The sequence below is a fragment of the Mustela lutreola genome, chromosome 2 (genome assembly GCF_030435805.1).
Source record: "Mustela lutreola isolate mMusLut2 chromosome 2, mMusLut2.pri, whole genome shotgun sequence".
NCBI lineage: Eukaryota > Metazoa > Chordata > Mammalia > Carnivora > Mustelidae > Mustela > Mustela lutreola.
The window spans coordinates 158,866,719-158,893,111 of NC_081291.1; the positions used below are offsets into that span (position 1 = coordinate 158,866,719).

Here is a 26,393-nt window from a genome sequence, read left to right on the forward strand (position 1 = left end):
ATAAATCCTACGTACATATCAATCCAGCTACCCAGGTATTTTTTAAATCAATACTATGATACGGGAGCTTACATCCCATCTTAATTTTGCCTTACTGTAGCCTATATTTAATAGCCATTTCGGGCTCTTGAATGAATAGCTCAAAATTATTTCACTCAAAATTATTTCAATGGGGAAGAGGCAAGGCATATGATTTATGAATACAGTGGGATAAAGTTTATATTTCCCAAGGAGTGTAATTAGACAAAATTCCTGGGAACAAATTCATCTGTATTCATTGTATTGGGAGAGAGGAGCTCTTTTTCCCTTCAGTTTCTTTTCTAAAAATGTGTGTGTTCTATATCCTTAATGCAGAACAGGCTGGAAAATCTGAGGAGATGGCAAGGAATATGTTTGTTTGCTTTGATTTATAGTGTCGGCAATCTCTCACGTTCTCAGCGTTTGGCCTTCTTCTTGTAAAATGGTAAAAGCTAATCAAGTGTCTGTTCCTTAAAATTCAGTTAACTTGTAGCTTCAGTTGCCTCAAAACATTAGACATTTAAAATTAATCCAAATACTACAGTTTTAATTCTGGTACATAAGCACACCAACACATATACTATATTGCAGGGTGTATCATCTTTACATGGATCTTTATATGGAATAATTTTATGAGCAAACCAAGTTAAATCATTTTTGTTTTCATACCAACAGCCTTCAGATGTGCAAAGGGCAGTAGTAAAACAAGTAGTGAAGAAATAGATATGTATGTTATGAAATAATATTTCTATTTTCCCACCCCCACAGAAGACCAAAAAAAAAAAAAAAGTTTAAATCTCTAGCCACAAATTAATTACTTAGTCCTCTTGACTTGATTTGACACTAAACTCAGGAACATATTTGCTAAATCTTGTCCTTAGGTGCAGAATGCCTACGTAAAATTAGTCAAAACGTAATTTGCAGGAAAGGCAAAAACATGTTTACTCAAAATGGCTATAAACAAAGCAAACACTTTCATACTCTTTAGCTTTCCAAACAGATGTATAAACAGGAGCATACAGGGCGTGATAGCTAGCATGTTTATTAACATAACCTTGTTGCAGAGAGCACCCTAGTGTTCCACCTCGGGGGCAGACCCAAGCCCCAGGTCTGACGCAGAGCCAACCTACACTAAGTCACGCAATGTGCACTCAGCCAGTTAGTGCCCTTCCTCCCACGAACACATGTTCCAGAGATCCCTCACTTGGGTCCTTAGGTGCATGCAGAACCCCACATAGCTCAGTGTTCACAGGAAGAAATTCCTCTTGCTTCTTGTGGCCCTTACCACTTCTTTGGATCAAAACTCTTGTGTTTCTGCTTTGTTAAGTTGAACTTGAAAGTCTTGGAGTTCAGGAGCTATGTCTGAGTCGGCAAATACCCCACAGAAAGCTGCATGTTGTTGGTGCTTACAAATGTGTTTGTATGGCTACAAAGACACAGAACGAGGGTCCAGAAGGAAGAAAGAATAGACCCAGCGGTCATGACAGGCCTCTAACATCTGCTGCAGGCCTTCTGGCTCCTCTCGCAGACACAGATACACCAGCTGATGAACACAGGCCTGGAAACTCACTGAGCAGGTCAGGACAGGTGGCTGCGGGCTGGGAATGAGTGCGGTGAGGGACACGGGGCTATGTAGTGAAAACATCCAAGAAGCTAATGAACCTGGCTGTGGGCACAGACTCTCAGATGGTCCAGCCCCAGGCACCCTTTCCCCTCTCCCACCATGACACTAGATGCCCAGACCACAGGGCCATCTCTAAGGGGAGGGTGCTCTTGCCTCTGGACAGGCCAGTGCACTCTCCATCGAAGTGTCTATGGCTTCCCTCTCCACAGACTGGGTTGGAGTCCAGGGAGACCCTCATCCCTTCCCTGAGGAACGCTAGGCAACACTGCCAGAGCTGTGGTTGTGGATTCCCTGGGGTGGGCACGACAAGTAGGGCATTGTCGGCTCTCAGCGGTATCCATCTGTCTGGATCCAGGAATGGTGGCTCCAAGGACAGGGCTCTGGCTCTGGCTGCACCCCCCACCACCCAAGGCTCTCCCAAGGGGGCAGCTTCTCAGCCATCTGTGATGCCAAACAGCTCCCGCATGAGGGGGCTGGCGAACGGGTGTATGTCTTGAATGCGCAGCAGCCTCTGGGTGTGCTGGGCATTGATGCTGCGGAGCTCGGTGAGAATAGCCATGATCTTCAGGAACAGGAACCTGCAGGCCAGCCAGAGGAATAATTGGGGGTGCAGCCCACCCTTGTCCCCATCCACCAACCCTGGGACTGCTTTGAAGTTGCACAAGTTTGAGGGTATTACTCTTAGAACATCTCAGGCAAGCCAAAAGACAAGGTTCAGTTGAATTCCTTGAGCTCCTCCTAGTCGGCGGATGAGAAGTGCAGAACAGACTTGGAGGGACTGAGGTGTGGACTTACACTCCTCCCTCACCCCTCATGCCTTCCATGGGAAAATCCAGGCACTGCAGGGGCCGGGCACAGAGAGCAATCTAGGGGACAACATGGCCTTGGCGCATGGCTGTGGGCCAGGACCAAGCAGCGGAGTCGTGGAGGCAGCAACTACAGGATGACCTGCCGATCCTTCCTGGATCCAGCCTGGGATCTAGCGTCTAAGAGCAGTTTCATGCCTTAGTTTTTGCGTGATGCCTCCCAGCTCCATGCAGGGGAAGACCAAGAACATCAGGATGTGGCCCAGAGGCTGAGCTCAAAATAAAGTCACAGCTGGCCAAGCAAGGACTTGGGGTTTGAAGTTCAGCCAACACACCTCGTGCAGGCCTTCACCCCTCAGGGCCTGGGCCCGTAGGACTGCTGAGAGCCAGCGCAGGGATGGAAACCCCTGTCTGGCCGAGCCCTGAGCAGCCTTCGTCCTTTGGCTGTGGCCAGCACAAACTACAGACTTTCCTACCCTGCCTGTTTGTGCTTGTTCCTGGACAGGATTGGGGAGCACTCAAAAGGTCCACCTTCTGCCACCTCCAGATCCCACCCATCTGTCTGGGGACCCTGAGGCAGTCACCCTGAGTCTCCAGCCCCTTGCAGGGGAGTGGTGGCACCCATTTCATGGGTCTGTGTTCAAGATTAAAGGGGTCAAATCATGTAAAGTGCTTGGCCCCAGGGCTGGCACTTCTCAGTGCAAATTTATTTATTACTACCATCACGTTTTTTGTCATGGTTATTTTTACTACCATGCTGGTTACTGCTGGCTATTGGTAGAAGAGCCTGTAGGAGCCTCTGGGGGTACTCCCTGGTGGTTCCTATTCCTGCTGACAGGAGTGGAAAAGGGCAGACAGGAGCAACGTCCACAGCTGGGCATGGCCTCTGGCCTTTCCTCAAGTTTCTCGATTGCTGGGCTGGAACTCAGGCTGACTGGGCTGGGGGCCTTAGTGAAGGTCACAGAACAGGGCCCCAAATCCCCGGGAGTCAGAGGCTGCCCCAGGAGAAGCTCTGGTCTGCCCTCTCTGAGAGGCCCAGAACAGGTGGGGTGCCTAGAGGAGGGGGCTGCTGGAGGGAACCCCTCACACCCTCCCTGCTTGCTGCTCACCGGTGGGCAGGCTGGGGCCGGCTGCACTCGATGTAGGCCTTCAGGGCAATGGCAAATCTCTCCTGCAGCTGGTCCACCACACTGCGCTGCACCACACCTGGGCGGTCTGCGGGGGACGGGAAGACAGCGTGGTGCCAGCAAGGCCGTGGGGGCAGACAAGATGGGGCCAGCCAGAGAGTGCAAATGGCCAGCCAACCACCTTCCGGAGCCAGAGGCACCCAGGCAGGGAAGGGAGGATGGCACTCGAAGGGGACATCACCCCGCCAACCCAGGGAGAAGCTAGCCAGGGACCCCCTCCTGGCCATGCAGCAAACGGGGGCAAGCCCAGAGGCTGGGACCCTCCCTGGGGAGGGCAGGGGTGGGCTGCCACCTCCTCCTAAAGCTGAGGGAATGCAAGCAAGCCTGGGGCTGGAGGTGCTGGAGGGGAGTGGCCAAGCAGGCCAGGTGGGGTCGTCACCTGGAGAGAAAAGAGAGATGGCCTGCATCAGCACGTACTCCTCCCTATGCAGCTGCAGCTTCTTCAGCCTGTAGTGGAACTTCAGCACCGGCTCCAGGAGAAGCTGCTGGAAGCCACCTGTGGGTGGGCAAAATTCTCAGCCTTCCCTCACAGAGGGCTTGTTTGCCGGTCGACCGGTCTCTGCCCTGCAACCCCAGGACCCTCGGCCTGTCCTGATGTGGCTCCTCCCCTCCAACCACGCGCATGTTTGTCCCCCTCCGATGGGGCAGGCAGGCAGCTCGCGGGCACCTGCGGGGTCTTCCAAGCAGTAGGACAGCCGACCACACTCCCAGGTTCCCGTCTCTGCGTTGAACACTGTGTTGAATCTCAGCTGGCACAGCTCAAAGGTGGCCCCCTTTAGCAGGGAGATCTGGTCCTCGATGGGCAAATCCCTAGCAGAGAGGATGGGGGGGATGTGCCAGCTTCCAGACTGGGGGCTATAGGCCAGCCCCCTCCCATATCCAGAAACGTGGCTGGGGGGGGGGGGGAGGAGCGGAGGGGGCTGCAGATGCTTTCAGATAGCCTCCAATCCCTCCTCTGACAGCAGCCAAGCAGGTTGCTCCTCCCCACACCTCCCGCGGGGCTCCTGCTGCTGGGGTCTGTGCTGCCAGTGCAGCCTGCTCTCCCCTACTGTCCAGCCCATCTCCTCCAAGTCCCCCACAGCCACCGGCCCACGGTCCATGCTGCGGCTCCAGCTCCCCAGCCTCCAGTTTCTGCCTCAATTTCCCCACTTGGGATGACCGCCCCTCTGGCTTCCCCTTAGGTAAATAAACCCTGCTGGTCCTTCAAGACAGGCTGTGGAGGCACCTCCCAGAGGTCCTTCCTCTGGCGCCGCTCCTTTGGCAGGAGCTCCATGCCCATAGGCATATCTGCTTCCTGCTGTTTGTTATGGATTGACTGTTTCTATCCCTTCGCTCAAGGCAGCCCAGATGCTGTCAGTCCCCTCCCAGCGCTGAGGCCAGGCCAAGACACAATGGCCACCTCTGAAATTCATGTTTAGGCTGACACCACCCCAAAAATCTGCGAGTTCCCGACTCCCCACAGAGGAGCATTTCTACTAAGACCCCAGAAGGAACGACATTTAGGCTGGCTGTTGAGGGGCCCCCTGCCTGTCTTTGGTCTCCTCAGAAATTCGGTCCCTTTTTTTCTGCACCAGCCCCTTTCTTTCAGATCTATAATCTCAGGAAGTCGATCTTACTCTCTTATTTCCCAGCGCTGGCTCAGGACCTGGTGGGTAGTTGGCTTTGAACTCTGCACTCTCTGCTCCCAAATCGGGCCCCTCTGGTTAACTACAACCCTGTGCAAGTTCCTTGACCTTGGTGAACCTTAGTTTTCTATTTGTTGAAGGAAGGAGATCATCATGCACACCTCCAGGGGGGGCAGTGCTCACAACCGTGCTCACAAGAAATGGCAAGTAACCTCACACCACGATGTTCCATTGCGGGTCACCGGATGTCAGTGGGGATCTGCCAAGATCCACACGTGCAGGCAGGCCTTTCTCTTACTCCCCTGATCTAATGTGCTACATCTGACTCGTGGCCACCCTCACCCCATTAAACAAGGCCTCGGTGTCACAGGGGAACAGGTGGGCTCCTACAATATAACCTGCTCTGCCTATTGATGGGAAGGGTAGGTGGAGATAAGGGAGGGTCCTTTGGCACCAACATCCCCCAAATTCAGAGGAATCTACCCTAGACCCTTTAAATCTGCTGGCCACTGCCTGCTCCTCTCCACACCCCTCCACCCCGCCGCTGTGTCCTACCTGAAGTGGGAGATGACTTTGGCAAAGTTGATGATGCCTTTGAACATGTAGGTTGACATGTCAGCCATGTGGGGCAGCAGGGAAAAGATCTCTCTCCCACTGCTATCAGGTTGGGGTTTGTAGTTCCAGACGCTGCCGTCTTCCCCCCGCAGGCGCAGAGAGACCTTCAGTGAGCACAGATCTTCCCTGATCTGGCTCCACTTGGCAGCTTCTTCCCCCGCTGGAGGCTGCAGGGATTCCGGAACCTCGTGACCACTGCTGGGCGCTTCTGGCAGCTGGGACAGGACCCGGAAGATGGAGAGAGGACAGGAGGGGCAGCATGTATTCTCCCAAACAGGTTTCTACACAGGCCACTGCTGCAGCCTGAGAGGATGCCAAGTGCAGACACACACACACACACACACACACACACACACATGTGCATGCATATATACGTGCGTGTGTGTGTGCACGCAAGTATTTGTTCCTTCTCTCTGGTCCTCTCCTGTCAAGTGGTGTACTTCCTGGATCTATCAATGTTCCCTCCCATCCCTGCCTGGTCAGAAATGGGTTTGCTCTCTGCCCAGTGGAATGTAAGGGATCTCCACCTCTGGGTGTGTTCCAAGCACCCCTGACTTAAAAAGGAGGTTGTGGGAGCCGCAGATGGAAAGGACAGACTCCAGGGGTCACTGGCTGCCAGCTCTCTGAGTGGAGCCAATCGCCTGAGATACACCTGTGAGCACAGAGCAGGAAGAGAGCACCGGGATCAGACATGGCTGACATTGCTGAGATCACAAATGTGTCTTAGATCTATAAAACCTTTTCACAAATGCCAGATCCCCAACAGGTCCTGGGCCTGTCCTCAGAAAGCCCTGAGGGTCAACCACCCTAGAGCAGCTCAGCTTCCAAAACTCTGTTTCTGGCTCAGGCCCACTTACTACCTGCTGTGGAAGGAGAGAACAAAGATTCTCTCTCTGAGCACATGTCAGAATCACCTAGGTGTTCCCTGTCAAAACACCAATCACTGGGCCCCACCGTCAGCGTTTCTGATTTGGCAGGTCTTGGGTAAGCTGAGAACTGGTATTTCTAACCATTTCCTGGGGCGCCCACTGATGCGCAGGCGGGGGCCACTCTTTGAGAACCCTTGGGTATGAGACTGGGGTTTTGAGGAGCTAGGATAATGTCTGAGCCAACTGGAGAGAGCCTCATACCCGGAAGTCCTTGAAATTGGAGAAGGTGGTGTCGAAGGTTTTCATCTGAGCATCCATCAGTTCTCTGATCATTGTCTGCTGCTCCTGAGTCAGCCCCTTGGCTCCCAGGGTCTGAGTGCCCATCTGTTCTCTCTTTTTCCTCCTGATCAGAGCCCGCCTCTGCTCCACAGCCGCATCGGACATGATCACTGAGGGGATAACCAGGGGCAGGCTCAGGCACCTACAGGAGCTTGGCTGCACTTGGTGAGCCTCCATGCAGCAGGAGGACTAGGGCTGGTGGAAAAAACCCACCCTGTCCTAGATGGTGGGCTCCCCTGGAGAAACACTGGGTTAAGGGCTGAGAGTGATGTGCAGCTGGTAAACCACCCGAGGCAGTGGGTTTGTGACAACTTTGTGGAATATTGGGAAGAGCTCGGGCTTCAGAATTGAAAGATGCTGGGTTTTAGTGACAGCTTTGCCACTCGCTAGCGGTGACCGTGAACAAGCACCTTAACCCCTCCAGGCTTCAATGTCCTTCTTCATGATCTGGAGCAACAGTGCTCCCCTCACGAGGCTGCCACAATGAGACATGGCATGCGAAGTGCCAGCAGATTTCCTGGCACATAAGTGGTCAGTCAGTAGTCTTCTTTGGTGGATTAGACAACAAACCAGACTCCTCAGAGTTCCCCCAAGGCATCTGGGTCTCCAAGACCCTAGGGAGCTAAGGCTGCTGCTCAGCACGAAATATTGGTGACCATTCCAGCCATTTCCTACATAGGTTGGAGCCTTAGGGCCTTCCATGGATTTCTGGAGCTTATGCGTGCAGAGCAAAGAGGTGGGCGTCGGTGCAAGCAACGGTGGGGACAGCCACAGGAGGGCCTGACTCTCAGCTGGCCTGCAGGAGATGCCCCTGTCCACAGGCCCAGGGAACTCGTCCCCTGAAAGAGGCTGCCAACTCTGGGATCAGTGGAGACATACGCACTGGAAGCTTCCAGCCTTTTCCCTACCAGCCTCAATCTCAGAGTGAGCTGGGAGCACAATTATACACCCAAGATTTACAGGTAGAAAGATAGCATCCTATGCCACCTGTCTGACTCCTCTGGAATTCCTCCAAACACCAGGTTTGGGAGGCTGATGGGTACTAGCTGCTGGAAGGGTGGGGGTCATATCACACCATGTGCCTCTGGCTTCCTTCTCCCCAGTTCCCCTGGCCCAATTTGGCTAAAACACCATGTGGACGATTATGAAAGCGACGAAAAGAATCGTGCAGGGGCACCTGAGGGGTTAAAGGAGCACGAGATGCCCACCACACCTCCCGGAGCAGAGAATAAAGACGCACTTTCTTCTGTCAAGTCCTTGTAGGATGGGCCTGGGGTGGTGGTGTGGGCAGGTGGCCCACGAGCTCGCCTCCCTTGGCCTGCCTGTTGTACACAGGTCTCAGGCATGCGCACACCCATGGTGCGTGTCTGCACACGTGCGCGTACACGTCACCACGCTTCCGCTTCTGTCCAGCCTGGGCCAGAGGCACACTTGGCCCAGGCTCACGATGCGCATGCGCCCCAGCCCGCGCCCGCCCAGGGCCCTTCCCGCTGCTCACTCTCCTTCTTCATCCCGCTCTCCAGGCACTTGCGGAGCCGGCAGGCCTGGCACTGACGCCGGGTCTTCCGGGTGATTTCGCAGGTGCCCTTCCGGAAGGGGCACCTCAGCCGGGTGTTGCGTTTCATGGCTCTCCTATGAGAGAACAGAGAGTGAAAGGCCGGTTCGAGGACACCGGGGCTTCCTGTGCCCGGGTGTGGTGGGGAGTTGGGGGGCGGGGGGTGTTCCAAGCTACACGTCTCTCTGGACCCTGCTGTACTCCACACGACCCGGAGTGTGGCTGCCGACATGGTTGCTTTGGGACCTGCACTAGACCAACGGAGCCCCACGGGACTGGAGAGCCTCGTAGCTCCAGCCCCAAAGCCGGGGCTTCTTGACTAGGGAGACGTCCAAGCTGCCGCAGCGCCTCCCGGGAGGGCCTGCTGTGGGTTCTGGCCCCCCACCCACCGCCTGCTGACTGGCAGCCCATCTTAGAGATTGCGGGATGGGTCCTGGCTCTAGGGTCCATTTCTGGGCACATGTTCAGCTGCCAGGAACTCTGCAGACAGCCAGCTGGCTGTCCTGGGAGCTTCTGAGGGTCCCAAGTGGGCCCCTAGGTGGGAGCTGTTCTCACCTCCTTGGCCCTCCTGGTGGGCAGACTGCCAACTCCTCACACATTCTTTCTCTGCTTCCCTCCTTTCTTGGCCGGCTTCTCTTCCTTTTGATCTGAGAGCCTCGCAGGGGGGCTTTGGTCTTTACTCTTTCTTCATTTGGACAATGTGAACCGTTCTGTGTAGGCCTGTCTTGCTATGAACTGATACTTTGCAGTCCTTAAGTTTTCGACCTCCCTGTTTGCCTGTTTCTAGATGAGACTGTTTTGTCCTATTCTTTTATTTTATGCCATTCTTTGCTTAACAAACACTCCCTGAAGTTGATTTGAGCACTAGAGTTTTGGCTTTTTGGATTCTTTCCTCTTTTATGAACTGATTTTCCATTTTATTCAACACATGGAGAAACAAAAGGGTTATCTTAGTGGAAGGGGCCCTTTCCCGAGTAAGATAGAAAGATGGAAGAGGAAGTCCTCTGAGATATTCATGAATCTCCTGAAAAAATAGAAGGCGTTTGAACTGGCAACTGCCCCATACTCTGAAGCTGGGATAGGTCAGGCTGAGACTCTAAAGCAGTTCCCAGTGGGCTAATGGCAGAGCCCCAGTTAGATGTGACCCAGTGTGTTGGGGTGGCAGGTGGGTAAGGGCTGGCAGGTAACTCTACCTGAAAAAGCCCTTGCATCCTTCACATGTCATGACATTGAAGTGGTAACCAGTCGCCTTATCCCCACATACACGGCAGATTTGGGGACCCCCATCTCCTTCATCTGCACTGACAGCAGGCTTCGCAGGTGCTGAATCTGCCTCTTCGTAGGACACAAGGTCAGCATGGTTCCAGCTTTCTCCAGGTCTCACCTCCAGGTTTGCTTCTAGGCCTCTTGGGCTAGAAGTGAAAAAAAAACACAGGAAATGAAGGGGCCGGGCAGAGATGTGCTGACACAGTCCTCCCTGTGTGCTGCTCCCACATGGTTCTGCAGACCCAAGAGCTGAACCACAGGAGAACTGGGGGTGAGATTAGTACTCAGTATCAGGAAAGATGTCATGGTGGCAGTGTGTATGCAGTAACAGGGCCCTGTAGGAAAGCATGTGAACAGGAATATGGTGAGAGAAGGGTAAGAGGAAGAAATGAGAAGGAGAAAGAAAAGGTTGCCCGGGTGAGGTCACAGAAGCAATTCCTGAATGGACTTGGATTAGGAGGACATAACCTGGTCAGAGGCCCAAGGGACAGGTCACTTGTTAGAGATGCTTCTGGGACTAGGGAGACAGCCTCTCAGGCATGAGGTGGCCCAAGCTCCCAGAGAAAGTTGAAAAGGCAGGACAGAAAGGCAGTTTTCAGCTAAGTAATCAAGCAAATGGGGAGAAAGAGAGGAGACGGGCTCTCAGAATGCAGGAAGACAATGGCCAGCATCCCAGTCAAGCGGGGGCATAAGTGAGTAATCAAAGAACTTGTACCCGTTAGTAGACTTGTGTTTGAGATGCTTGCCCCAGGGAATGTTCACCTGAGAGTGTGTCCGAATTCTATACTTGGAGTGAGCACAGAGGAGGATGAGCAGAGATGGGAGTTGTCTTATTCATGATGCTTCCCAAAGCCTCTCTGGGCACTGATTGCCCAGGGCCACCACACCACAGATGATGTTGCCTTTTCTTAACCCCAAATAAAACTTTTAGTAACATTTCAACATGAAAGTTTCTCTTTCCAGCAGCAAAATAGATGAAAGCAAACATTTCACCTGTAAAAATGAATTAGAAATTAATCTGTCCCACAATCCTGCTTCCAGAAAACTGTATATAAAATGGGCTGATGGGAAACTTGAACTGAACAGGTGTGGGGGGAAATCCCTCCTGATTTTTCAAATCATGATCCTGACCTCATATGGGCTTGCAGACAAAATGTATATCGAGAGTCCTCCCCAAAACCTGAAGCTAATGATTTGATTTAAGGAGATCTTGGGTGGGCAGTGCTCCAGGCACCCACAGAAGCAGACACACTCTTCTCTAGGGAAATCACTTTCCACTGAGGTGCAAAGAATCACACAAATGATTTTCAAGAAATATGAGCAAAACCTCACAAATCAGGAATCAAACACTAAGGTGGCACCATGAGCAAGAGCAGCAAAAACAACTTACAGTGGGCACCTGGGTGGCTCAGTGGTATAGGCCTCTGCCTTCAGCTCGGGTCATGATCCCGGGGTCCTAGGATCGAGCCCCACATTGAGCCCCACATCGGGCTCTCTGCTCAGCAGGAAGCCTGCTTTCCCCTCTCTCTCTGCCTGCCTCTCTGTCTACTTGTGATCTCTGTCTGTCAAATCAATAAAATCTTAAAAAAAACAAAAACAAAAAAACAACTTACAGCAGAATTAGATGTGCAAAGAATTGTCTGCCAAGGGACAAAGGGAGGAGACATTTACTTATTGCACTGTGTCTGACTGATACAACTCTGTAATGAGGAGGTATTAGGATTATTGCCAGAGTCTCACGTCATAGCATTTGTGTAACTTTTACTTTGTTTTACCTAAGTTGACTGTCACACAGATCTGGTACATTCTGTGGTTCATTCTCTCATATATGAAGCCCCAGCAGGAGAACCCATGACAGCTTTGCTCCGAAGTCTGTCCCAGCAAACCACACCTCCTGGGGTCCACACCTTATTGCAGTCCTCTCACAGGAGGAATCTGGGATGGCCTGTGTCTCGCTTTGACCAATAGAATTGTGGGGAAATGTCACTGTGCCGGTTGTGGGCCAAAGCTGCAAGATGGCCTGGTAGCTTCTGCTTCTGCCCTTTGGGGGAGCCCTAACCTACCGTGTGAGAAAAGTTTAGCTCTGCTGCTGAGGTGACACCCAAGGGGACCATGCAGAGAGACCATGTGCAGAGGGAAAGCCCTCATATGACAAGATGAGAGAGGTCCATCTGCCCTCGCCTTCCAGCCCTCCCCACCAAGCTCCAGACAAGTGAGCAAACCCTCGTGGACATACCAGCCCAGCTACGCATCCGGCTGATGTCACAGAGCAGGCTGAGCTCTGTCAACACAGAATGATGGGAGAAAATAAAATGGTGGCTGGCTTCACCCAGCAAGTTTTGGGGAGGTTTGTTATATGGCAAGAGATAATGGAAACAGAACCCCTAGAGTTCTGTTAGAAATAGATCGGACCTGGGGGTGCTGGGTGATGCCTACAGTTCTGACCCTGCTTCCCCCTTACAACAGTCCTTCCAGCACGGTGCCCTGTGGACAGAGAAATGACAGTGCCTGGGTGACTGGTATGTGCCAGCCACATCTCTTGTTCATGTGAATTTAATCAGACTAATTAAACATGCAGTGTTGACTGAATCCAGCTGGGCTTGCTCTAAGGGTTGCACCTGTTCCTCACCCGGCTCGGTAATCTGAGCATGCTGGAGAACTTGCACACTACAGGGAGGACAGGGTTGAACTTGGGGAGAAAGAAAGGAAGGAGAATGGTGCATCCCGGGGTGATAGCGGAGAGAAATTCTAAAGGAAACGCAGAGTTCAGTTTTTGCTATGGAAGGAGGAAGGATCCCCAAGTGCGGCTGGGGGAGGACTCTGGGATGCCCAGGAGCTGGGGAAGGACTTCAGAGGCAGGTGTGGAGGATGAAAACTGCATGGCCACTGGGTTGGCTTTGACAGTGGACAACGGTGGCCACTGGAGGCCCACACTGACAGCCCTGCAGAACACCTGAGTGTTGCTGGTTGAGCAGCTTCAGGCTCCAAAATGAGGCCAAATGAGACCCTGTCCGCAGACCTGGCATCTGCCAGTCAAGGGGGATTGAGCTGTGAGAGGCAGCACACTAGGTTTCAGTGTTCCCAGGACCCCAACAGTATGGGGTAGATGGCTAATCATGATGGAAAACCAAGAAAACCAGAGAAGTGTGTGAATATTCACACTCCTCACCAGCAGAAGGAATGTGTGAAAAGGTGGTGCTGGGGAGAGAGTCTACTTTGGGGGAGAGGGAGGGGTGGGAAGCCATCCACTAGTGACCCTTGGAGCCAGATATTGAGAGACTGTGTGAACACAGTGAGCCATGCTGCACATATACCCAGACTGGACACCGGGTATAGATGTGGGAAGCGCCTATCTTTTTGTTTTTAGGGAAGAAGGAAATGCCCAGTAGAAGGCCCACGATGTTGCCTGTTGGGTTGCCAAGTGTAACAGAGATGTCTGGAGGTGGAGGAGAAAATTCTCACCAGAGCAGGAAGAGGAAATTGCTAGAAGGGGGGAGATCAGGAGAGAAGCCCTCACCTGGGTGCCGAGGTAGATTTGGGAAAGAGACAGCTCTAGAGAAGTGAGAGTGGGGGAGACTCAAGGGCAGAGAGAAGGAATTTCAGGGACCTGTGTGACCAGTGGCCCAGGTAGCGAGGTGGGGGGCAGCATGAAGACCCGAAGAGGGTAGAGGAAATGGCCAAAAGGGAGACCCCGATGATGGGTGTTTTCCATAAGGCAGCAGGAGAGAAGAGAGACTTTGGTCAATACTGGGGCCAGGAAAGAATCCCAGAGAGAAAGCCGGACATGATCATCTTGGAGCCCCAAGACAGAAAGAGCAGACTGGCCGAACCAAAAAGCATCGTGGCAGTTGCCAAAGCAGGACATCCACTGAGTTCTGAGTGCCATGGTTCAGGGGCTCTTCCACCTCCCCCCAACAGGCACCCACAGAGCATGGCGCTCATCAGAGCATCCCTTATAGAATATGGGCATCCTGCACTTTGCTCGGTGATTGTCCGGAGTCATCTTATGAGACACAGGTACTCTCCTCTTCAGCTATTCCCAGGTTCCCTTCCTGGCCAGTGAGCAGAACCACCCCCACAGACTCTGCCCAGCTAGTGTGGGAAAAATTTCGTCAAGTTCTCGACCCAGTCAGTGGGCAAGTAGACTTGCCAGGAGTCAGATTATGTGAGGTCTGAGGCTTGTACAACTGGAGGGGTCTTCCTCAAGAAAAAGAACGCACATTGCCAATACGGAATTAGGTACCAAAGAGAAGATGTATTTGTGAGAAAGACTGAGAAACGAAATCACAATAAATTACAACTATTAATATTGTCCTTTGTGGGAAACAGAATAATGGTCCCCAAAGATTCGCATCCTAATCCCTAAAACATGGAAATGTGTTTCCTTATATGGAAAAAGAGTCTTTACAGATGTGATTGAGGAAACAGACCTCAAAAATCAGAGAAACTTTCCTGGGTCTGGTCAGAGAAAGAGACGTGATCATGGAAAAGTGGTCAGATGCTACGTTGCTGGCTTTGAAGATGGAGAAAGAGGCTGTGAACTTAGGAATCCAGGCAGGCTCTAGACGCTGGAAAAGGTGATAAACAGACTCTCCCCTAGACCTTCCAGAAGGCACCAGCTTGGTAACATCTGGGTTTCACCCCAGTAATATTGACTTTGGACCCCTGACATCTAGAACTCTAAGATAATAAATTTTGTATTAAGCCACCAAGTTTGTGGTAATACTGCAGCAGCAATAGAAAACAAGTAATTCCCCTCATAAAGCAATGATATTGTAATGTCATTTTTTTAAAAAAAGATTTTATTTGTTTATTTGACAGACAGAGATCACTAGTAGACAGAGAGGCAGGCAGAGAGAGAGAGAGAGAGAGAGGAGGAAGCAGGCTCCCTGCTGAGCAGAGAGCCCGATGCGGGACTCGATCCCAGGACCCTGAGATCATGACCTGAGCCGAAGGCAGCGGCTTAACCCACTGAGACACCCAAGAACCCATGTAATGTCATTTTTTATATAAAAAAGTTTATATGGGAATTTTATATATAAAGTTTTTTCTCTGGTATCATTGACCAAAATTTGCTTTTTATTATGATAATGGGAATATTTTTATCTTCACATGTAGCTGAGGATTGTTGTCAAACATAAGAAAGCCTCTATCAAGTTTCTTTCGTGTAAGACTTCATATTTGGAAGAATTTTCCATGGTCTAATTCTTGGCTCCACACATTTCAAACTTCACTCCCCTTCTTTAGCTTCTGCTGGGCACCTGCAACAGTGGCGGACAAGCAGCAGAGCGGGACATTCCTGGGACCCATTGCTATGTTGGGTGGTTAGCAGTAACTCAACCCCACACGCAAGTAACTGCCACTATATGAATATGCCCAAACTAAATGTACCCCCAACTCAATCTCCAATGAGCCCATGGCCACTCCATCAACACCTGGCTTCAGGGAAAATAGGACAGTGGTGTAGAAACCGTCTAAAAACAACCATGCTTAAATATCTTACTTATGAAAATGTTATAAAAGGATTCAACTGTGGGAGGGAGCCCATGTACAGAAGGGGCCCAGAGCCCCAAGCTTCATTGTCTAAAATCAATCTCTGATCTGTTTCCGTTGTCCCTGTCAACAAAGGGACACAACCTGCTGGAGTCTCCAGGAGAGATCACATCTCAGACTGGCTGACAGAGCCTTCACTGCTCAGTCTCCTCTGTGGGGCAGACTGATGCCCCCCAAATATGAAGTCTTACACGAAAGACGGATGCCAGTGTCAGGCCCAAGCGCCTGGACAAACGTGCCAAAAGGAAGCCCTCAGAGAAGCCCTCAGAGAATCCCTTTCCTGGGATCTGGCTGTCCCCCCCCACCCCCCCCACCCCCTGCTTCTCTGCCTCACTGTTAACTCTTTAATCTTCTTCAGTGACAAGGACGAAGTCTTCTTTTTCTGTCCCACTCTGAAGGGGAAAGAGTGGGCTTTGGCTAAGACAGAAGGGGTCGGCAGCAAGGTGGGAGTTACAGGGAAATCTGGGGTTTTGAAAGGAGAACCATCAAATAACTTTTTTTTAAAGCAGAGAGATCAAGGAATGCTTTTAATAGGAAAAAACATTACTGCCTCCCCAAGGCCCCTCACATCAGAAGAAGACAGGATGTGTCAGATAAAATGCCAACATTTTATCTGAGACAATTACATGAGAAGAAATGTTGTGGCAGACAAGTATTCACAGCCTCCCCTCTGTCCTTGTAAAGGAGACACAAATTCGCCCAACCTGACCTCACAGGACGAGGGTGCTAAGGAGGGCTGCCCCCACCCACGGCCACCCTCAGAAGGGTTCCTGGTGGGACCAGGTTCTGGGGCCCTGTGAGGGATGTTTGTGACTGCTCTCTCCCAGGGAGATCCACCAACCAAAGGATCCACCAACCCACTGAGATCCTTTCCTAGTGACACGGAATGTCAGATATACAGACAGAGCCAACTCAAAGGGCCGATCGCTGAGCTTCTCCGTAGGGAGCCACCATTTCAAAGGGTGTCAAAACATTGCTGGAATAACTGAGAAACAAAATAAACCATAAATTGTTTCCTTTCCTACACTCCTGGACAGTGTAGACGAGTCTCTATGGAGTGACTGGGGCATTCATGCATGTCACACTGGGTCACTCCAGCCAGCCACCGGAGATAAGACTCTGACAACCCTGAGCACCCTGTGAAAACTGGCAGACAGAACCAGAGACAGAATCATGTGTGGTGTAGGGCTGTTTGAGGGGAATGAGTAGACTATTTTATTTTCTAAACACTTAAACATGCCTTCTAAGAAGTAGTCTGGCTTGGAAAATGGCACAGAATAAATTACTCGTCTTGATCATGAAGGACACGATATACGTTTTGCATTAAAAAAAGTATCACTTGCCAATAAATATATGAAAAGATGCTCAGTGTCACTGATCACTAGGGAAATGCCATGAGACCTCCCTCTACACCCACTGGGGGTGCTGCTGTCACAGAAATGGAAAATAACAAGTGCTGAAGAGGATGTGGGGAATTCAAACCCACTTGCGCTGCTGCTAGGAACACAAAATAGCGCAGCTGCTCTGGGAAACAGGGCGGTGGGTCTTTTTTGAAGAAAAAAATAAAAAACAGACCATATGATCCAGAATTCAACTTTCTGGATTGAAAGCAGGGCCTCAAAGTGGTATTTGCATACCCATGTTCACAGCAATGTTATTTACAACGGCCAAAAGGGGGAAGCAACCAAAATGGCCACAAACAGATGAATGGGAGACACGTGTTATGCAGTATTATCAGCCTGGACAAGGAAGGAATTCTGGCACAGGCTACGACACCAATGAACCTTGAGGACATTGTGCTAGTCAAAGAAGTCCGTCGCAGAAGGACGAGTACTGTATGATTTCAGTGTAGGAGGTACCTAAATGAGTTTAACTAAAGCAGTTACACTCATAGAAATACAAAGTCGAGTGGTGGCAATGTACAGTTATTAGAGTTAATAACACAGTGTTGCTAACATGGTTAATTAGCTAATAATACAGTATTATTTATTTGAAAGTAGCTTGGAGTGGGAATTAAGCATTCTTCACACATACACGCACACAGAGTTAACTGTGTCTACTGTGTGGGGTGATAGATGAGTTAATTATTTGGACGTTGGTAATCATTCTAAAATATATGTCTACCAAATCATCACATTGTACATTTTTTTTTAGGTTTTATTTATTGATTTGAGAGAGAGAGAAAGACAGAGGGAGAGGGAGAAGCAGGCTTCCTGCTGAGTGGAGAGCCCAATGTGGGGCTCGATCCCAGGACCCCGAGATCATGACCTGAGCCGAAGGCAGACACTTAACCAACTGAGCCACCCAGGTGCCCCACATTTTACATTTTAAATATATATGATTATATTTGCAATTATTCCTCGATAAAGTTTAAAAAGTAGGAGAATGTTTGCCAGGGCCTGGGGCAAGAGAGGAATAAGGAGTTACTGTTTAATGGGTAGAGTTTCAGTTTTACAAGAGGAAAAAGACCTGGAGATCAGTTTCACAATAGTCTAAATATACTTAATGTTACTGAACCCTACACTTAAAGATGGCTAAGATGGTAAATGCTATATTATGTGTTTTTTACTATAATTAAAAAAAATACCATCACTTGTCACTAAATAAATGTTAATCAGATATTTAAAGAACATTAAAAGGGAAGCCAATATATTTGACTGAAGTGTGTGGCCAGATACCTCAGTCCTGCCTTCCCTGGGAGGCCCTAATGCCCACAGTTAAGGCGGCCCCGGGAGCCAAGCAGGGCTTCGAGGAAGCAGAAGGCAGGAGGCAGAGACAAAGCCGAAGGAAAATAGTTGAAGAACCAGAGAACAGAAGGAACAGCAGTAGATCAAAGCACTACAGTAAGGAATAAAAAGATAACCAGGTCACAATCAAGCAAGCTGCCCTGGAGTTGATGATCGTTAGCTTTCGAACCGTACCTCGGAACCTCGGTGACAGTTAAGATCTCTGTCTGCTTCAGAATCTGCATGGGGTGAAGTAACCCAGAGCACATATTTAGAATCTAAGTTCAGGGATTCTCCAACGTTAACGTGCAAACAGATCACCTGGGGAGCTTGTTAAACGCACCTTCCAACCCCTGGGTCTGGCGGTGGGTTTCGGATGTTGCCAGCGCTGCTGGTCTGATTTGAGTAGCAAGGACCTAAGAAAGCCAACTAACCCAGATGGAAAATGGGCTGTACACAACGGAGAAGATGACCGAGAGGCAGGTAGAGGGTATGGCAATTCAAACATTTTTAGGGTTCAAGAAGTTAGAGGAAGTAATGAAACACACATGCAAGATAACTGGTATCGTAAACTGTTGTTGAAAGTCGAAATGCGTTTCGGGGTGAGATAACTCCTTCCCAAGAAAAGGGGTGTGGGGAGGAGATGAATATATATTTAATCTTCAAATGAGTCAAATCAAAAGGCTTTGAAGCCAGGTCACCATGATTACAGGGAGGCAAGAGTGGGCAACTTGGAGTTGAAGCGGCAAGGACTCTAAGTGGAGGGGAAAATGATAGAAAACTTGTGATTTTAGGGATAGAAACTATTGGAAGCAGTAGAATTATAATATACTTACGTTTTATATGTAATATGTCTTTTGTGTGTAGTTATATGTATGTATCTACATGCATCATAAGCATATACAATCAGAAATGTATGTGTATACGCATGTGTGTATGTGTGTGGATATATGTCAGAACTGACCAGAGGGTAAAGAGGGAAAATAAGCAGCTGAAGGGAAGTTACATAAGTTTTGGGTTTCTGGGGTGCCTGGGTGGCTCAGTCAGTTAGGTGTCTGCCCTCAGCCTGAGTCAGGATCCTGGTTTCCTGGAATAGAGTCCCACTCAGTGGGAAGCCTGCTTCTCCCTCTCCCTTTGCCTGCTTGTGCTCTCTCTCTGTCAAATTTTTAAAAAAAGAATTGAATTTCTAAGAAGTTGACAGTGAAGCTTGCAAACTATTGGTTTTGTTCAATGAAGGGAGAAGGTTGGCAGGTTTTAACTCCTATGATACAGGTTTTACTATTTACTAAGTGTTGCCAAATCATCATCTCCTGCAGGGGCACCTGTGAGGTCAGCGGAGAAGGGCCTCTCTGTGGTTGAGCAGGGCCAGACAAGTCTTATTATCCCCTTTACGACTGAAGCCACTGGGGTTGTGTGTCCAAGGTCACAAAGGCAACAAGTGATAGAACTTTTCCCTTGATTCTAATTCTTCCTATAGGGCCAATGGATACGCTATGTACAGTGTAAGTTTTGTTTTTGTTTTTGTTTTTTTTGCATTTTTTGTCACAAAAGACAGCGATAAAATGAGATCATATATTTAAAGTTTTTTTTTTCTTTTAATGGATCAAATACTGTGAACAGAAGTGTCCCCCACTCCTTGGCCCTGGCATGGGATAGGCACCCAGAGGAAACTCAGAGAGGAAATGTTACATTGCATAAATTCAAGTGAGAAGTCTGTTGCTATCTTCAGGTGGCCATGCAGTTTGGCCTTTGTGCATCTGGGATGCAGTCATCAGACCCAAGGGGTCAAAAAATTTGTTCCTAGACATAGATCAGGGTTGAAAGCTGGTATCAGCCCAAGTTAAAAGTACACCCCGTACCATCTTCCAATATTTAACAGAGCACAATGACCTCTGAGTCAACTGCCTGTCTCTTCTATGTGTTTGCAGTGTTCCTACTGCATAGCGTTTCAGAATGTGACTAGAATTCATCCAGACCCAGGAGAGTTGTTTCTGACATTACATGAGGAATTTGGATGTATCTCTTTTTCTTAATTTTCATTTGGATATTGTTATTTCAGTGTTTCACAGAAGTTCAGGGGATACGGCAGGTGGATGAACAGGTGTTGGATGGCAGGGAACTCTTCCCAGTCCCCTGAAAATCCTGACACTTAGAAGGCTCCTGTATGCAAGAAGAGTCCCCTCACACTCCTATGTCAAAGAGTCCTGCAGAGAAGTCTCCAGGAAATAGGAGTTCACAGTATGAAATAATAATGAATTAAAATCAGAAACACTGGGGGAACTGGGTGGCTCAGTCAGTTAAGCGTCTGGCTCTTGGTTCTGGCTCAGGTCATGATCTCATGGGTTGTGGGATCGAGTCCTGCATCTGACTCTGTGCAGAATCTGCTTTTCCCTCTCCCTCTGCTCCTCCCCAGCTCATTTTCTCTCTCCTCTTTTCTCTCAAATAATTAAAATCTTCAAAACAAAAATCAGTGATAAAGAATACCTAGACATCAAAGGATTTGTGAATGGTGTCCCTAGAATTGTGCAGTGCACAACTCCTACAACTGTATGCATCAGCCCTGAGATTCTCCTCAGTCTTAATTATTACTCTGCATTGTGCTGGAAGGCCAAGAAAAGGCAGTAAGAGAAAAAAATATTTTTCTCTGTATAAAGATGAGGAAGGCAAGAACAAAACTCTTTTATATATATAATATAGTTGTCTACCAGGAAGTTCCAACAGAATCAATTGATAGTTTTACAAGTATTAAGAGAATTAAGTAAAATGACCAGACAAAATATCAAAACACAAAATAGATTTTTGGGGCATCTGGGTGGCTCAGTCACTTAAATGTCTGATTTTTGGTTTTGGCTCAGGTCATGATCTCAGGGTCATGAGATCGAGCCCCATGTTGTGCTCAGTGATGAGTCTGCTTGAGTTTCTCTCTCCATCTCCCTCTGCCCCTTCCCCCCAACTCTCTCCCTAAAATAAATAAATAAATATTTTTAAAAAAATAACACCAAACACAAAATAGATTTTGTATATGTCAGTAAAAAAATCAATTAGAAACAGTAAAGCTATAATAGAAATTGACTCTATAATATTTCCTATGATAGAATAGGAAATGCATTTTTTTTTTAAAAAGTAGTAGCAGACATGTAAAAATGAGAATTTAGTACACAATAGAGGGAATGTTCAAATGACTAGGGAGAGGGCAAACTTAATTTGGAATATATAACTAAAAGCCTATTTTTTTTAGGTGATAAAGTTAGTTATTTAAAGAAAGTATGCTAATACTTTATTATCATCATAATCTTAGGAGGTTGAGAAGGCTTCCCTACATAAGCCCCAAAAAACAAAATCCATAAAGGAGAAAATTAATAAATTCAACTAACTCAAAATAATAACAGCAATAACAATAACAGTAAATACTTCTGTTGACTAAAAAACATGATGTAAACAAAGTTTACATATGTATATACATATGTATATCAAAGGATTAGCACCAAGAATAAATATTAGAATCCTACAAGTAAGTAGAAGAAAATAACCCCATATAAAATGAGCTAAGAATATGAGTGGGCAATTAAGAAGAGGAAATACAGGGGCGCCTGGGTGGCTCAGTCGGTTAAAGCCTCTGCCTTCGGCTCAGGTCATGATCCCAGAGTCCTGGGATCGAGCCCCGCATTGGGCTCTCTGCTCAGCCAGGAGCCTGCTTCCTCCTCTCTCTCTGCCTGCCTCTCTGCCTACTTGTGATCTCTCTCTGCCAAATAAATAAATAAAATCTTTAAAAAAAAAAAAAAAAAGAGGAAATACAATGGCCAAGAATGATATAAAATGATGCCCAATTGCACTAGTTGTTAGTGCAACACTAGTTGTGTGTCCCCCACCCCCATTTCAGCATGTGACTATATCTCTAAGTGTACCTTTAAAGAGGCAATTAAGTTCAAATGGGGTCATTAGGGTGGGGCCTAATCCCATATGACTGATGTCCATGTAAGAAGAAGAAATCTGGAAGGCAAGCTACCAGAGCTGGGCTCTCACAGAAAGCTATGGGAGGACACAGCCAGACCTCAGAAGGAATGACACCTGCCAGCTCCTTGATCTTGGCTTTGAGCCTCCAGCACCATGAGAATATAAGTGTCTGGAGTTTAAGCCCCCCAGCATGTGGTGTTTTGTTATGGCAGCTCTGCAAACTAACACATTAGTAATCAGGGACATTTACATATTTTACAAATGGGTTACTATTTTCACTCATCTCATCGGAAAAACCATAAATGTTTAATAGACAGCAAGCATCAGGGTGTGGAGGAACAGTAACTGTCATTCTCTGTGGAGGGAGTATGAATTGTTGCAGTCACCGTGGAGGGCAATTTAATAACATCAAAAATTAAAATGCACATATTCTGGGGCGCCTGGCGAGCTCAGTCAGTTAAGCTTCTGATTCTCAATTTTGCCTGAGGCCATGATCTCAGGGTCCTGGGAGGAGTCCAAGGTGGGGCTCCAAGCTGGGTCTGGAGCCTGCTTAAGAGTCTCTCCCTCTTCCTCTGCCCCTCCCCCTCCAAAATAAGTAGAAAACTTTGAAAAAAATAAGACGCACATATTCTATGTATAATCCATACAAAATTATTGAGGTAGAGCTATATACAGAGATAGAAAGTCTCCATATGGAATATGGATATGAAAAGTTTGTTGGGTGGAAAACCAGAATGAGAATAATATGACAACAAACAGTTTGCTAGTACATGTACGTATCTGTGAATGCGGAGGATTGGCGATAAATGTACCAAACTGGTTATAGCAGTTGCTTTTGTGGGGACAGGGGACTGGCACTGGCAGGATGGCTTAAGGAGAATTTAGCTTTATCTATCCTGAATCATCATTTTATTTTTTTTTATTTATTGTTTTGAGTTTTTATTTACATTCTAGTCAGTTAACATACAGTGTAGTTTTAGGAGTAGAACTGAGTGATTCATCATTTACATATAACCACCCAGTGCTCCTCACAAGAAGTACCTTCCTTAATGCCCATCACCCATTTAACCCATCCCACGCCACCTCCCTCCGTCAACCCTCAGTTTGTTCTCTATAGTTAAAAGTCTGTTTTCTGGTTTGCCTCTCTCTTTTTTTGCCCCATGTTCATCTGTTTTGTTTCTTAAATTCCATGTGAATGAAATCGTATGGTATTTGTCTTTCTCTGACTGACTTATTTTGCTTAGCATTATACTCTCTAGCTCCATCCACGTCACTGCAAATGACGGAAAAAAAGATTTCATCTTTTTGATGGCTGAGTAATATTCCATTACACACACACACACACACACACACACACACACACATCTTCTTCATCCATTCATCAGTCAATAGACATTTGGACTCTTTCCATAATTTGGCTGTTGTTGATAATGCTGCTGTAAACATAGGGGTGCGTGTGTCCCTCCAAATCAGTATTTTTGTATCCTTTCAGTAAATACCTAGTATTTCAATTGCTGGGTCGTAAGGTAGTTCTATTTTTAACTTTTGGACCCATTATTTTACAAAAAGCATGTAATCAGGCTTCATCACTTTAAAAAAGCTATTACCTACTAACAATAGTTTAATCAGTTTTGTGGTTGTTTATTATGTTCATTCATAATAATTGAAGAAAAAGTTGATAGCTTGAGACTAGGACTTGACAAACTTTTTCTGTAAAGGGCCATATAGTTAATATTTTAGGCTTTGGGGGCAATATTGTCTTTTTTGCAAGTACTCAATTCTGTTGTCCAAGGGCAAATGCAGCTGTAGATAATATGTCATTAATGAGCATGGCTGTGTTCTAATAAAATGTTATTTATAAGAACAGCTGGTGGCGGGGGCGCCTGTGTGGCTCAGTTGGTTAAGCATCTGCCTTCAGCTCAGATTCTGGTCCCCGGGTTCTGGGATTGAGTCATGCATCGGACTCTGCTTGGCAGGGAGCCTGCTTCTCCCTCTCCCGTTCCCCCTGCTTGTGCTCTCTCTCTCTCTCTCTGTCTCTGTCAAATAAATAAATAAAATCTTAAAAAAAAAATCTGGTGGTTCACATTTGGCATGCACACCATAGTTTTCCAATCACTGGTTTAGATTTAAGTTTGTAATATAACTTAAAGATATTTTCAAAAGGATATTGAAAATTATACTTAATAAGTATATGGAAAAATTTATCTTTCTTATGAACCAACTACTTAAGTAGTAGCCTCTGGGGCCTTGCTTAGAACATTCTGGACTCTGGCCATATCATTTGAGATCAAACATCCATCACAGTGGAAATAATCTAGTCACCTTGGCCACCTTGGTGCTGACCATTGACCTTTCCAGCCAGCACCAAAGTCACACAGCCATCCCGTGTGTGAGGAGTCTAGTGCCTGTCGCAGCTGACTCACTGAATCAAGGTTCAGTGGCCTCAGAGGTAACTCCTGACCATCCCCACACATGGTGTTACCTTCAAACACAGCTGGGCTGCTTTGTGGGGAGAAGGGTGGCACTGAGCTCATGTAGAAGAGGTTTTGTTCTGCAGGCCAGGCTGCCTACCCCGGCAAGTAAAGGTAGAACACAGACTGGGCCAAAGCCAACTCAGCCTGAGGGCTGGGGAGGGGTTTGGAAGAGCCTCTGAGGGACCCCTTGCAGAGGAGATCAGGCCCCGTGACTGTCCTGCAGCTGGGTCTCTGCCCTGGCCCCAAGGACTGACAGGAACCAGGACTGAGTTGCTCCCAGCCCCCACAGCCCTGCACCTGGGTATTTTTCTGGATCAGGAGACTCCAACTCTACAACAGAGAGGGGGCCGATTGTGTGTATGACTCATTGTGGCTGATATAAAATTGAGATTTCCATTGTGATTATTTCTTTAGGAGGCAGGTGCATGTCAGGAAGCATGGTTAATGGAACTCAATATTAAGTGATTATCTGCACGTTTTTTTCCATCCTGGAAAGCTGAACAGCTGTAAGGCCAATATGACCCTCTACGGTGCGGGCCTCAAATGTTAAGATATGTTTGCGTTCCCACTTTTTTTTTTTTTTTTTTTTCAGGGATCTGGGGAGGCAATCTGCCCCTGGCAAAAGAGAAAGGAAGAAAGAAAACCCATACCTGCTTGGTGGCAATTTCTTTGCTGTGACTTCTCCTTTGGGGTCCGCTCTGAATAAGCAGGAACAAAGTATCAGGGAGAAGCTCAGCAGCCCTCAAGTCCTTGCCGTGCTGAAGACTGAAGCATTACCTTCCTCTTCCGCTTGTTACTGTGGTGAACACTTTGCCCCGGGGAGAGGCTGTGGCTGGCTCCTGCTAGAGTTCCGACCTAGGTTATTTCCCAGGATGTGAGCCAATCTTGTCTCTCACCTACATCTCAGTCCAGGTCAGACGTAGGCTGTAGGCTCCCTGTGGCCCCCATCCGGCACTCCTAAGTCCCAAGTCCAGAGCTCTAACTAGCAAATGAACCTATTACCGTATTTACTCTCATTACGTGCCCCCACTTTTTTCTCCAGTCTTCACTGTAAAATGCTGGAGATGGGGAGTAGTGTTGCTAGTATGTGTTTGGTCTAACTGGTTCTGTGCAAATTCATGCAACTGATGCTCTCTGTGCTGTGTCTCTGGGGCAAAGTTAATTTGAACCTAGGTCTCCTAACATATGTGTTCCTTTGTCTAAGCCACCTTCCTGGACAGTGTTACTTGACCAGATGATGAGCGAGGGCAGATGTTCAGGTGAGAGAGGGCACACAGGGAGAGAGTAAGAGGGAGGGGTGGGGGCTAAGCCCATTGCAGGGGAGCGTGACCTGCAGCTCTAGTGCTGGGACTGACAGATGACCAGGAACCAGAGAATGGGTCCAAGGCTCTGTCCTCCTCCAGGCCGGCCAGGAACCAGCAGTCCCACATCCTGCAGCCTGATCCTTCAGGTTCCCTGGGAGGAGCTTGATGGCTGTTCTAGCTCGTAAGGGAAAAGAATAGACAAAAGACAAAAGCAGTGGGTTTCCCAGGATACGTTTCTTCTACTTGCTTTGTTTTAAAAAAATGTTCTATGGTAGGCGTGGGGAGTGGACTAGGTATGTTCTTCTGACAACAGTAGAGCTTGGTCTTGGGGGAAGGACAAAGGGGAGGAAGAGGAGAAAGGGCGAGGGAAACTGATCAGTTAGATGGACAGGGATAAGAACTAGAGATTTCTAAACAATTATCATGGTCATCTTGGGAAAATTTGGACTGCCTTACACATGTTTCTGATTTAAATTGT

At 48.2% G+C, this 26,393-nt stretch overlaps 1 protein-coding gene across 4 annotated transcripts; it reads right to left on the reverse strand.

Annotated features, from left to right (window-relative positions):
• Positions 1-544: 544 nt before the first annotated feature.
• Positions 545-25,492, reverse strand: NR1I2 (nuclear receptor subfamily 1 group I member 2). 4 transcript variants are annotated; one of them, XM_059163962.1, is made up of 9 exons: positions 25,262-25,485; positions 9,194-10,050; positions 8,582-8,715; positions 7,006-7,193; positions 5,816-6,090; positions 4,303-4,445; positions 4,015-4,131; positions 3,558-3,663; positions 545-2,220 (listed from the first exon to the last, which is right to left on the reverse strand). In XM_059163962.1, the coding sequence occupies exons 2-9, from the start codon at positions 9,235-9,237 to the stop codon at positions 2,076-2,078; spliced, it is 1,152 nt and encodes a 383-aa protein (XP_059019945.1). In that variant the 5' UTR covers positions 9,238-10,050; positions 25,262-25,485; the 3' UTR covers positions 545-2,075. The 4 variants fall into 4 exon arrangements, with proteins under 4 accessions (XP_059019945.1, XP_059019946.1, XP_059019942.1 ...); XM_059163963.1 differs by having other exon boundaries at positions 9,832-10,050; positions 25,262-25,483; XM_059163959.1 differs by having other exon boundaries at positions 3,558-4,131; positions 25,262-25,492.
• Between the last annotated feature and the right edge of the window lie 901 nt (positions 25,493-26,393).

Bases quoted from the DNA above. Each gene is read 5' to 3' on its own strand.
- NR1I2 (XM_059163959.1), bottom strand. From the start codon at position 9,237: ATGTGTGAGGAGTTGGCAGTCTGCCCACCAGGAGGGCCAAGGAG. The intron at 7,194-8,581 runs GTGAGCAGCGGG...TTATCCCCTCAG, and splicing joins GAGCGGGATGAAGAAGGAGA to TGATCATGTCCGATGCGGCT. The intron at 2,221-3,557 runs GTGAGCAGCAAG...GCTGGCCTGCAG, and splicing joins CGGCCCCAGCCTGCCCACCG to GTTCCTGTTCCTGAAGATCA.